The sequence below is a fragment of the Ornithodoros turicata genome, chromosome 9 (assembly GCF_037126465.1).
Source record: "Ornithodoros turicata isolate Travis chromosome 9, ASM3712646v1, whole genome shotgun sequence".
Classification (NCBI taxonomy): Eukaryota; Metazoa; Arthropoda; class Arachnida; order Ixodida; family Argasidae; genus Ornithodoros; species Ornithodoros turicata.
The window spans coordinates 5417958-5430260 of record NC_088209.1 but is presented as its reverse complement, the minus strand read 5'-3'; the positions used below and the strand labels follow the sequence as shown (position 1 = coordinate 5430260).

Below are 12303 nucleotides of genomic sequence, written 5' to 3'. Positions count from 1 at the left end.
TGGAAAACATAGCCGTAGCAGACGACGGACGTTGAGGGTTTTCTGGTATTCCCTCTCCGCAAACGTCACGCAGCCGCACCAATCAGGGAGCGACTGTCGGGACGTCGTCTGCCTGGGAAACCCCGTAGAGCCTAGCTGTGATCATGTCGGACGTCGAAAGCGAAAGTTTTTCCTCGTCGCTGCTGGATGAATTCAGTGAGGACAGCTCGGACGACGTGGTGTCAGACGATGATCCGTATTCAACGGACCCACTTCCACTTCATCCTCCGATCAACAGGGATGCAGTTGTTCGCGAAGTCACGCAAAACGATGACTTTCGGTAAGTCAGATTATCACATTGTACGCATCGCACCCACTGCAATTACGCTATCAACCGATTGTTGGACTGGTACTTGAAAAACGACAGGTGTCTGTGCGGCGTCTGCAGTCCGGAGCAACCAGACGAATACTTGTGCTGTACCTCAGTGAGCCAGGTTGCAGCTCTGTGTGACAGTGCTGGCGTGCAGTGCATCACCGAGCACCGTCTGTTCCACGACTTCTGTCTGCGGAGGGAAATGCTGGCGGTGAATGCACGCCAGTACTGCCGCTACGACTATCGGCTGCGGCTGTTGGATCCGACAGACAACAGGTATGTCGTTTCCTAGGGCGGGTATGGTAATAGTCCCTTACAGCAACCACAGCTGTATTTTAACCGATATGTAGGAGTTTCATCTTTTAATGCAACCTTTAAAGCAATGTTCTATAGATATGTTGGAATATACTAGGATATTTGCAGTTGTCTTTTGGTCACCTCTTATGTATGCGAGTTGGCCATCCTTTTTTGCTGCAGTATCGCTGAAATTGACTTGCCTCATATCTTTACATAGGTGTCTGAGGTTCACAGCCTACTCTGTATTTGCCAGTTGGGTCTGGGGCTACCTCGGACCTAGAAATAGGCGACAAATTCCAGGCTGCGCTGTGCGAGCGATTCGAAGAGAGCACCCGTCGCCTTCATACCAAGGGTATCTTTCTTAAGAATGGTATGTTTTCAGCATACATATATTATATGCATCTGCTGGCTGATTCCCTTTTCATGACTTCAGTGAACATAAAAGAAGTAGGTAAGCTAGAGGGTGTCGACCTGATATTATTGGCGTGAGTGTACATTCCTGTACATTTATCACACTGTAAGGCTTCAAAGCCACATACCTCACTTCCTTTTTTTTGAAACATCTAACTCATTAAGCTAATGCTCATAAAAAGATCATGTACCTTTTTTCAAATGTGATGAAAATCAAGAGCCACAAGCTGCCGTGTCGAAAGCAGTACATGCACCACACATACCGAAAAACCTCCCGGATAGCACGAATATAAATTCTTTGGTGTTTTTCGTTTTAATATTTCTTTTGCATAACAAAATGCTACAGTGGTATTTAATATCCATGCACAGATGGTGATGATACTGTTGTTCACAATTTCAGTAGATTCCAGGCTGCTGTCTTCTCAGAACTGCCCATGTGCTGGAATGAAAAAAAAATGTTAACTTGGTTATAATAAAATATAGTTTTGCAATTCAGCATATCCATAAGACTTCTTTTCGTAGAACAGGTACTGCTTAAAGGGGCTGCTGCATCCGTCCCAATTGATTGTGCCACTGCAGTGACATTTTTTTCTACGTTGCTCACTGACAATCATGTGGGCAAGAGCGGATGACGGATATTAGAGTATTTCAAAATTCCTTCTCTGAAAATTGGAGCAAACGTCACACACACAAGGCTGATAGTTGCTGAGAGTGACAAATTTGTCTTCAGCTGTTTATGGAAGTGAATTTTGGCCAAGTTAACTGTTAAGCGACGACTAACGTACACACATGGATGCGATAGTCCCTTTAATGATTTTAGTTATGCAGTTATCAAAATGGGTTTGAGAATTAATATGCAATGTCATATGAGGTGGGTTGATCTACAAGCAACGCTTGTCTTTGCGTAAAGCATTGGTTGGCCCTGAAAAGGGCCGTTTGTGATGTCATATGTCAAGATGGCCAGCTGTCCGTGGTCCTCAGCTGGTGTGGACATGGCCTACTTTCCCTTCTGGAACCTACATGTAAAATCCAGAATAGAGTTAAGTCATCAGGAGCAAGCAGGTTGGGTGCAACTTGGTAGAACCAATATTTTGCGTACCGTGTTTGGTGTTGTTCCACAGCTTGCCTAAGAGTTGGCTTCTCACCATATGTTGCTGAACGAGCTGGCCGAGTTTCTGCAGCTACTGACTGCGTTTGGTGTTCTTGAATGCGAGTCAGAACCTCTGCAATCAGTGTTGCCGCATAATCTGTTGATGGATAAGCATAGGTTGACAATAAATGTGTTAGGTGAACTTGAAGGACTATGCTCAATACTGGGTGTTTTTATGGAAAAGCTATGGGAGCAGCACAGACATCACTTTTCCCAATTGAGTTATACTGCAAGGCGGACATCATCTGGAAGGGGATATATGTGACCTTTGAGCAAAAGCAAGCCGAACAGGAGAAAATCCACATTGAAAGCCATTCTATCTTTTAAAAATCCTTAAAAGCATGCCGTGAAATATCTATTGCTGAATTTTGGTATGCAGATGATGAGAGACTGAAAAAGTGCTCCTCAAGAGCCATCTACGGCAACAGAAGTGGTTTATTTAGCCAGTAGATCAGCACCTACTGTGATGATTTCCATTACTTCAAATTATGTCGAGCTCTTGCATGAAGTGAGCGCTGTGCTTCCTGCATTCCCCGCCAGCGTGGTTTCAGCTCATTTTCATATCAATATTCAAGGATGGATATTTTAAGGCACATGTGTATTTTAGGATTTGTTAGACCTGAAATAGCTCTAAACAAGGATACCCTCATTCCGCTTGCTTTTGTCTGGAATCACCTAATTAATTTTTTAAAGTAATCAGGCAAAAATGAGATCTATATATGCTGCTCTCATAGCTTTTCAATAAAAAAATTCTGCAAAGGATAAAACACTCTATAACTAGCACTATCTTCAAACTAGCCACAATAACTACATCTATGTATTGACACAGAACATGATGCACGCAGTGGTGAAAATATAGCATAGGTAGCATTTTCTTTGAGGGGTACGGCCACCCACGTCTTTTTCAGCTTGGATGGCTTCAGTCGGAACTGCTTGGAGCCCTCTCTTTCCACTTGCACACGGTCAGCATTCTCGTTGTAATGGAGTGTTGCCGACTGTGTCCTAAAACACAGTTTTGTAATGTAGATGGTACAGGTTCTGTATGTGTGACATGATTTTATGAAGGTTTAATACCTGGCCACCATCCCCTCATCAGAAAACGAATAGGATTTCGGAACAAAGTGGTTCAGGACACTGTGGTATGACTCCAGGCCATATGTCTGTTGTTTTGCAGAAAGCATAGGGACATCCCTGAGCAGTGCGGGTGCTGTCAAGATGTCCTTGACCTTTGCGTACGTCTCACTATCTGTAATTGTAAATGATAAGCTTAATTCTAGCTCTGTCAACAAAGTTAACAAAACTACTAGTCCTTCTTGAGAAAGCGTGAGCGACCGACAACAGAAAAAAAAAAAGAAACAGACACAACAAGCCACTTGTGTTGTGCTTGCTTTCCCTTGTCACTCGCTGGTCAGGCTTCCTGACATTGGAGTTCATCCACCAGCTCGACCACTTATTACGTAAAATTACCTATAAGCTCGATGCTTGGAGATGCAACCACGACATAGCACACGACTGAACTCGTGGGTGTAAGAAAGGGATAAATCAACTTGTCCATTCTTTAGTATTTTTGTTGCTATGTCTACGTACTAGTACATGCCTGCCGAAGAAAATTTAGGACCATAGTGCTATTTATTGGGCCCTCTACAGGAGGGCAAGCAATGAAAAATCCATGTGTGTCAATGGGATGAACAGTGCAATAAGGCTCCTTTCCTACACACGCATAAAAATGGTGTAGCTTAAATTTTGATACAACGCCGAAATTAACTTCAGCTTCCACTCAAAAAACCTACCTCACGTGATTGTGTCAGCAGTGCTAATAAGCACTGTATATAATTTCAAAAAATGCATTCATACACAGGCACACTCTTGAAAATAGTGTCCTAAGATTAACTGCACAGTGTGACTTATTAAAGTCATACAGTACAGTTAATCTTAGGACACCATTTTCAAGAGTGTGCTGGTTTAATGCCACAACCAGCCTCGTCGGGTCACTTCACCCTGCCTGTCATCGCCATCGTTCAGCCACTGAGGTCTGAGTTGTGAGAACTGTATTTTTTAAGCACCAAAACCATTTACATGCTGTGCTATATTTAAGAAAGGGTTAAGCATTTTTTCTGAATTTTGTTCAGTTCCAGCTAAATCACACTTCCCAAAACAATGATAACAGGGCATGCATGTAGAGTAGACACACGCATATATGTCACACATTTTGCATTTGTGTTACTCCAGAAAACCCAGATGCAATTACTTTACCAAATATTCATTTAAAGTTTTCTCAGAGATTTCTTGAGTTATCGCCTGACTGCACCCATTGGTTTATTTATTTGTACTTACCTTCTTTGAGCCATTCTCGTGGTTCTGAAACTGGGCCATGATAACAAACTGGGTACAGTGGGTTGTCATGTTCATGGACATCGACAATGTGGTTCACTGCCGATACCCACTTCGCCAGACAAAGGTCACCACTTTCCCCACTGTACTTTGGACACCAGTATATGTGTCGGATAAGGCTCTCTATCCAGAACTTCACAACGTGGTGCTTTGTGGAGCGGCTGAGAGACACAAGCTTTTTCTTGATCCCTGTTCAAAGTTACCACATGAGTTTGAATACCGAAAGCAACTTTCTATGCTTGTTGAGAGTGCTCACCTTTCGCAACGTGCCACACGTCAAAACGGTGTTTGATGTGTGGACACAATTCCCTTAACACAGACTTTATTGCAGTGTGGCGGTCAGTCACTATGGTGTCCACAACCATGTCATGTGCTTCAAGGTAGGCATATGTATAAATGTACTCACATCATTCACGGCAGGAAAGAGGTGCTGTTTCTGTGTTCTGAAGTACTGCGACAAAGTCAGTGTTGGCACCTGCATCGTATGGAACATGTACAAAATGCCTTGGTTACATTAACACTAGAAAAGTGCCAGTATTTGTACCTTCATCATGGCAAACATACGAAATGCCTTGGTTATGTTCACGCCGGAAAACAGAATCGCACTACAGAGCAGAATGTTTCCGAGTGGTCTGTCTTCCACCCAAGGCTGGCTGGACCATGTACGCAGTTTCCCACAGCTGCAAGCTGTTGCTGCTCTCAGCCATGTGCCCCTTGTTGTGATGTCTGTTTCAGCATCGCTGCTGCCACAAGGACACTGTGACAGGAGCTCTCGCAGACTTGACTCCGCCACCAGGAAGAGACGTTCCTCTGGATTTAGCCTGAAAAGCAATCACATATTTCTATGTCTTAAAACACAGCATACTGGAGCATGCTGTACTTACGTTCGATGCACATTGGATTTAGAATGATGTCCCTCATGTTCCTTCTCATATTCGTCACTAGGAAAAAAATAGTTGCAATGTAAGAATTCCCACGGCTTTCAAGTGCAAAGCTTACTCTTCAGTCTCTGATCCCTCTGTTAATTCAGATGAGTGGACCGTCACGTCCTTCGGATCAGGCTGCCTACATCGAGAAAGAAAAGAAGTTATTCACCTTTGCGAAACGTATATGTGTAATACAATGCTGTGTGCTTATCAGGCCGTTATCTCTTCGTGCGCACCGCCGGCGGTGACACCACCAAGCACCACGTGACCCGTGGGGTCCCGCAGGGCAGTGTCCTTAGCCCCCTCCTCTTTAACCTTATCATGGCTTCCCTTACCCCGTTGATCCCTGCTCATACATCCATCACAATATACGCCGACGACATCTGCATCTGGACTTCTGCAATCCGTCGAGACACGATCCAGCGCCGACTGCAAAGCTCTCTACATGTGATTACCACCTATCTTGCCTCCCGTGGCCTAACAGTGTCGCCGGCGAAGACTGTTGCAATGGCGTTCTCGCGCAAGTGCTTCCGCAGGTATCCGCTCTACCTTGACGGCTCCCCTCTGACTTTCGCCACTTCATGCCGATACCTAGGTGTTATACTTGATCGCGACCTAACTTGGTCCCGCCATGTGAAGATGATTACCACAAAGGCGACTGCCTCAGTTCACGTCCTCAGACGTATCGCTGGTGCGTCCTGGGGCCCGTCCTGCTCTGATCTTCATCGCGTCCATCAGGCCCTCGTGTTGGGGACACTACGCTACAGCCTCCCTATCTTGCATGCCCTCAGCCAAACGCAGGAGCGCGAGCTCCTTAACATCCAAGCCCGCGGCCTTCGCATTTGTCTGGGAGTACCACGAACATCAGAGACTTACGGCACGCTTGCTGAAGCACGGGAGACTCCTGTCCCTCTTCTGCGGGATGCTGATACACTTCGAGTATATTCTCGCTATCTAACTAGTCACCCTCACCACTATCTTTGCCATATTGACGACGAATGCCCTGACTCAGCTTTCGGCAAGACCATCGCCCGCCTGAAGGATCATCTTCCTCCCTCCCCAACCACTCCCACATATGCGCCAGCAATGTGGACCCTTGCGCGTCCTGATATCTGCTCCACCATCCCTGGTCTTCAGCGCAAGCGTGACACTCCCGCACCTGTAGCCCTCCAACTCGCTCTCCATTGTTTGCACTCCACGTATCAGAATCATCGCCAGGTATACACGGACGGCTCAGTCACGGCAGACAGCTCGGGTGCTGCATTTTATATCCCTGATAGTGACTTTCAGCAAGCCGTTGTCCTCCCATACCCAATGTCTTCTATGGAAGCGGAACTCCTCGGCATCCTCTCTGCTCTACAGCATCTGCTCGGTCTGCCGGCTGCACAGTGGGTTGTTCTGACTGACAGCAAGGCCTCACTGGATTTGCTGCTCTCGTTTCGCCCCAGCACCATATGCACTCTCCACACGCTCATACTACAAGCTTCTTTTTTCGCTTCTTTCCTTTTTTCCTTTTTTCGTTTTCTTTCCTCTTTTTCGTTTCTTTCCCTTTTCTTTTCGTTTCTTTCTTTTTTTTTCGTTTCTTCTTTTTTTTTCGCTTCTTTCCGTTTTTTCCTTTTTTCGTTTGCTTTCCTCTTTTTCGTTTCTTTCCCTTTTCTTTTCGTTTCTTTCTTTTTTTTCTTTTCTTTCTTTTTTTCGTTCTCTCTCTATTTTTTCGTTTTCTTTCCTCTATTTCGTTTTCTCCCTTTTTTTCGCTTTCTTTCTTTCGTTTTTTTTTCGTTTTCTTTCATGCCGCCTTCTTTCCTTTTTTCGTTTTCTTCCTATCTTTTCGTCCCCTTTCCTTTTCCGTTCCTCTTTACGAAAGGAATAGCAAGTCGGCCTTTGCCTGACTAACCTTTCCTTGTTTTTTTTTTCTCAATAAACATATTCCCCCCCCCCCCCCCCCTGTGTGTGAAGTAGAAAGCCTTTGCTATTCAGTCTAGGAAGGCATCTATATGTCTTGGAATGCACGGCCTATTCGTCAGGGCAGCACACTTTGCGGTGCTGTTTCTAGGATGACTTTTTCATAAAATCCCTGTACATCCTTCCCTGTAGGTCTGTTTCACCAAGGTTAAAATGACCTGTTCCCCAGCGTGGTCATGGTGGCCTAGTTTGTTGGCCACAGCTTCCTTACCCCTTCTGTTCCCATGTATTTTACTGTTATAACTTCTCTCATGTCTGTGTTACGTGTTATACTGCTGCTATGAGCTATCCGTGTGCATGTCTGTTGTTCTTCCTAAGCTTTTTTATCTTCAAGCTTTATCCACCACCTTGACTGCTGTTGTAACATATGCTGTTAGCATCCGTGGTATTCATTTCAAGGTGGCTCCTATCAATTGATTGGTAGCATGTCCACCTACTGACCCAATTATCTTGGGTTCAGACCCGACACAGATAGTAGCAACTTCATGATAGGGTACAAGCTGTTTAGGCTCACCACCCACATGGATAGTAAAACACATCAAGAGGCAATATTAATCTGTGGGTAGACAAATATGCTGTAACTCTGTCACACTTGCCTCACAACGGTCACAATGTAATTCATATTAACTTAAATGGACGTCATAGCTTTCCTTTTTGTAATCACTAGATCACCAGAGCTATTAACAATTTTCTGTAAATATAATACACTTGTACTACGGCATACCATGTAGATCCCAAGGTTGTATCAAGTTCTTCTCTAGCTGGGGTGGAGCAGTGGACGGGCGAAAGAGGCATGTAAAGCATATCTGTTGGCATCAGTTCCTCAAATGCTGGTGCACCTATATGCTGCATGGAAGCCTGTCCTGCAGAGACCTCCACGCTTTCAATGTTGCTGTCTTCTGGACACCAAGTTGCTAGTTCAGATGATGTCAACAGAAGGGAGCTGGAAGGGGGAAGGCTCATGCCTGTCTGGCTTTCCCTACTTTGCATGTGGAACCCAGTTTGAGTGCCTGCAAACCAAATTGGTAGTAGGCTACGTGTGTAAAAGGTCTGTTCCCTGTAAATGATATTACAATATTACCAAGCGTGGATGTCGGAATAGCTGTTTGTGTTTCCTTGTCCTGAACCCTTTCCGCTACAGATTCTGGCTTGTGCGGTACTAATGTGTAATGGAACCCATATTGGCTGACTATCTGGTAGGGCACAAATGGTTCAAGGGGCAGTCCATCCAGCACTAGCACTGAAGAAATAGAGCAATACCAACATGACACATACAAAAAATGCAGAAAGTCAATTATGCAATACAGCTATGAAAAAACAATATGGGATATGATGTGATTACTGCTCTCCTGTGTTTACAAGGAGGAGCTATGAATCTCAAGAGTAATTGCCTATGCATTCATTTTAACCACCATGGATTTTATCAAGAGTGAGCATAAATGAATTGGGCATGTACCATTTTCCGGACCCGCTGATGACATGGATTGTTGTAGGCTGAAACATTCACCCGCATCGCTTGCTGATTCCATCCTTTCCACGTCTACAATACAAACACGTTATCACACCTATCACTGTAACAGGCTGGTATAGGACAAGTACGACAAAAACATCTTAAACTGGAACAGATAGGCGGGAGCATGAATGTGCAGCAATGCCTAATAAGAGCTTTCTACGGAACGTACCACTTGCACTGGCTTCAGTGAAGCTGGTGGACTGGACCTGTAAACGAAACTATTTACTTGTGGTTCCAATTCATAAGTCAACATCTCATAAGATATGTAATAGATTGGTTTTCACAAATCTGCCTAGAAAAAACATTCCTTGTACAGATACCTCTTATGAAAATGGACTCATATTGTTCCATACCCCACATTACCAGAAACAATGGGGTAGAGTATCGCCCGGCGACAAACTCCCCATTCATAATCTCAAAATAAAGTTGTCACTTGTTTTTCGAACATGCAACCTGTATTTCCAGCATGCATTAATGCAGTAGAGAAAATGAAACCTCACGCGCAAATTTGCTCGCTGAAAGGGAGCCCACAAAAGGACAAAGTACCGTTCGTGTTCGTATATGACGCGCGGCTAAATGAAAACGTGCATACGCCCCTTCATTATATATGTTCTCATAATAATCCATCCCATCGGTAAGCGACATTTCCAGCAAGCACTACGAGAATGGCAATCTCAGCTCATGGGTTTCCCTTGCAAAACCCACATTGCTTAGTTTTAGGGATCGAACTTCGCCGGCTGCGCCAATGCCGAGAAAAGCGTGTAAACTGCGTTGCAGGCACGCTTTTCAGGGCTAGATCCTATCAATTATTATGTCCTTTTGCGGGGTCCCATTTGACATATACGAGAACTGTGACCCACCTCAGCAGACCGCGGCCGAGTTGGTTCCGGAAATATTGTGGGCACGGCGTCAGCCTTCAGCCGCTTTCGTTTCGGAACTCCAAGTCGGATTTGTAGAACATCCGTTTCCATGTACGCATCCTCCGCAAAGTGTGAAGAACAAACGCGGGACACATGTATTTCTCCTCGTACGTCAGGATGTCTGCTGGCGACTACTGCCTCACATTTTCGCTTCGTGTCACTGTCCCTCGGCTTGTGGAATGTCACTTCTGGGTTAGAGCCCGAAGTGTTCGTACACCCAGGAACGTAACACCGTGTTTCACGCGACATGGTCGCGTCAGAACTCGCAATCACAAGCGGAAGTCGGCGTATTTATCGATGACTTTTCGCGAGGTAAATGGCGACGATGGCGACTCAAACCCGAAGCAGACGAGCTCGGAGACTGTCGTCTGCGCAGCCCTCCCATTCGTGCGGCTGCGTTACGTCATCATGATGTTACTATCGCTGGGCTTCCTTAGCTTCAGAGGCGGCGGGAATATTTAAAATTCGTTTACTCAATATGTACGGCGTTCTCGAAAGAGAAATTGGGCCAACTAGATTGTGAAATGATACCGAACATTATGGTATGGGTCTCATACACACGTTCCCGGATGCGATAGTCCCTTTAAGCCACTTATATATCTCAGGTTCATCGACGATATTTTTGTCCTCTGGTCTGGTGATGAGGCATCTCTGCAGTCATTTTTTGATCACTTCAATTCTCTGCATAGCAAAATTAAATTTACCTGTAACTATTCAAGGTCATCCATCAACTTCCTTGATGTGACAGTGTCATGTAAATCTGGTAGGCTAACCACTGAACTATACAAGAAACCAACGGACAAGCGCCAGTATCTCCACTATGAAAGCTATCATCCCAATCACCAGAAAAGGAGTATTCCATATGGTCAGTTCTTGCGCGTGAAACGAATCTGCTCAGATCAGACTGATTTTGTAAAACATGCTCAGCAAATGGTATCTGATTTCGAAAAAAGAAATTACCCATTTGAACTCATCCATGACTCGTATGCCAAATCATCTAGCCTATCCAGGGAGTCCTTATTTACCCCGAAACGCAAAAAGGACTTGAGTAATGTAGTTTTATCCACCACATATCATAAATCACTTGTCAATACCAATTCCATTCTTAGACGCCACCTCAATATATTACATGCTGACGAGCAATTAAAGGAAATTTTTCCCACTCCCCCATTAGTAGCATTCCGTAGATCGAAAAATTTGCGCGACATCCTCACGTCATCATGCATGATGAAGCGCTCGCCGGGTTGTTATCCCTGTGGTAGTACACGGTGCCAGACCTGTAAATTTATCGCGCCGTCCACCATTGCCCGTAGCACTTTGGGTGACTTCTGTTTGAAAATTCGTCATTCACTCCACTGTAATTCACCCAATATTTGTTACTTGATATTCTGCAGCAAGTGCAATTCACAATACATCGGTGAAACCTCCAACACAATGAGAAAAAGATTTTATGGCCACAAATTTGATATCCTAAATGCCCGCCAAACTCCTGTCGCCATTCACTTCAATCAACCTAATCACGATTTTGAAACTGATTTGAAAATTATATTGCTAGAATCTGGGTTCCGCACCGACATTAAACGTAAGAATAGAGAGTCCTACTTAATTTCGCAATTCAAGTGTCTCACACCAAATGGTCTGAATCTTAGTCCTGGCTCGTTATATCCGCTGATGTAAATTTAGTCATCACCGCCACTTCATCATCACAATATATATGTTGTTGTTGTTATTTGTGCACAATTCTTGAATCCCCACTTTCAGTCATCGTCTGGTACTCCGTTAGATAATCCGTAACCTTCCCTTTTGTCCATTCTGGGCCACTCGTTTCCCATACTCCTGACCCCCCTTCCGCGAAACTGGGTTGGCGAGCCTTTTTGTTCACAACAACACCTTTTACTGTTCTTAAACGGTTAGAGGTCACCTATCCGTCTGCCCAGCTATTCATTGTACACAGACATGTGGCACCATATCTCCTTTCCTCTTCCCCTTTTTTTGTACAGTAGTGTATATGTCTATACTATATATACTTATGTGTGTCACCACTTCACTTTGTACCTGAGGAAGCGTGGACCTCCACGCGAAAGCTTGTACAAATTAAACTTAAACAAAAATCTTCAGTGTCGGCTTCTGTATTTTGTTTATGTGATCTACAGGACTTGACTCCCCTCTTCGTATACGCTCGCAGGTAGTCAAGAATTATGCTCGGATATCGTCTAATCATTTGGACAATATCAGAGGACCGTCTGCATGTCGAAGCATTCGATTGTCCTCATGCTATTGTCTTTGGTCTATTGGTTGTACGTTTCTGTCCCCTCTCCCTTCGGGAATTCTTTGCCCTACGCTGAAAAAAGAGTCACAGGGACGCCCATGGTACAGGCGTA

At 44.6% G+C, this 12303-nt stretch overlaps 1 protein-coding gene and 2 long non-coding RNA genes across 5 annotated transcripts; 1 reads left to right on the top strand and 2 right to left on the bottom strand.

Annotated features, from left to right (window-relative positions):
• The first annotated feature begins 492 nt into the window (after positions 1-492).
• On the top strand, positions 493-1545 carry LOC135369240 (uncharacterized). The gene is made up of 3 exons (XR_010415006.1): positions 493-628; positions 867-1019; positions 1461-1545. It is a non-coding gene; the product is annotated as an uncharacterized LOC135369240 (long non-coding RNA).
• Positions 1546-3276: 1731 nt separating this feature from the next.
• On the bottom strand, positions 3277-4958 carry LOC135369239 (uncharacterized). The gene is made up of 3 exons (XR_010415005.1): positions 4858-4958; positions 4545-4790; positions 3277-3456 (listed from the first exon to the last, which is right to left on the bottom strand). It is a non-coding gene; the product is annotated as an uncharacterized LOC135369239 (long non-coding RNA).
• A 3147-nt stretch (positions 4959-8105) lies between these two features.
• LOC135369238 (uncharacterized) lies at positions 8106-10048 on the bottom strand. 3 transcript variants are annotated; one of them, XM_064602857.1, is made up of 5 exons: positions 9863-10048; positions 9172-9208; positions 8946-9029; positions 8571-8729; positions 8106-8499 (listed from the first exon to the last, which is right to left on the bottom strand). In XM_064602857.1, exons 1-5 carry the CDS (start codon positions 9971-9973, stop codon positions 8153-8155), a joined length of 738 nt encoding a protein of 245 aa, XP_064458927.1. In that variant the 5' UTR covers positions 9974-10048; the 3' UTR covers positions 8106-8152. The 3 variants fall into 3 exon arrangements, with proteins under 3 accessions (XP_064458927.1, XP_064458928.1, XP_064458929.1); XM_064602858.1 differs by having other exon boundaries at positions 8571-8723; XM_064602859.1 differs by lacking the exon at positions 8946-9029.
• Between the last annotated feature and the right edge of the window lie 2255 nt (positions 10049-12303).

Excerpts from the sequence above, each read along its gene's own strand:
- LOC135369238 (XM_064602857.1), bottom strand. The coding sequence starts at position 9,973 with ATGGAAACGGATGTTCTACAAATCCGACTTGGAGTTCCGAAACGAAAG. Across the intron at positions 9,209-9,862 it reads CTCGGCCGCGGTCTGCTGAG|GTCCAGTCCACCAGCTTCAC; the intron begins GTGGGTCACAGT and ends TTTCGTTTACAG. Across the intron at positions 9,030-9,171 it reads CACTGAAGCCAGTGCAAGTG|ACGTGGAAAGGATGGAATCA; the intron begins GTACGTTCCGTA and ends TTTGTATTGTAG.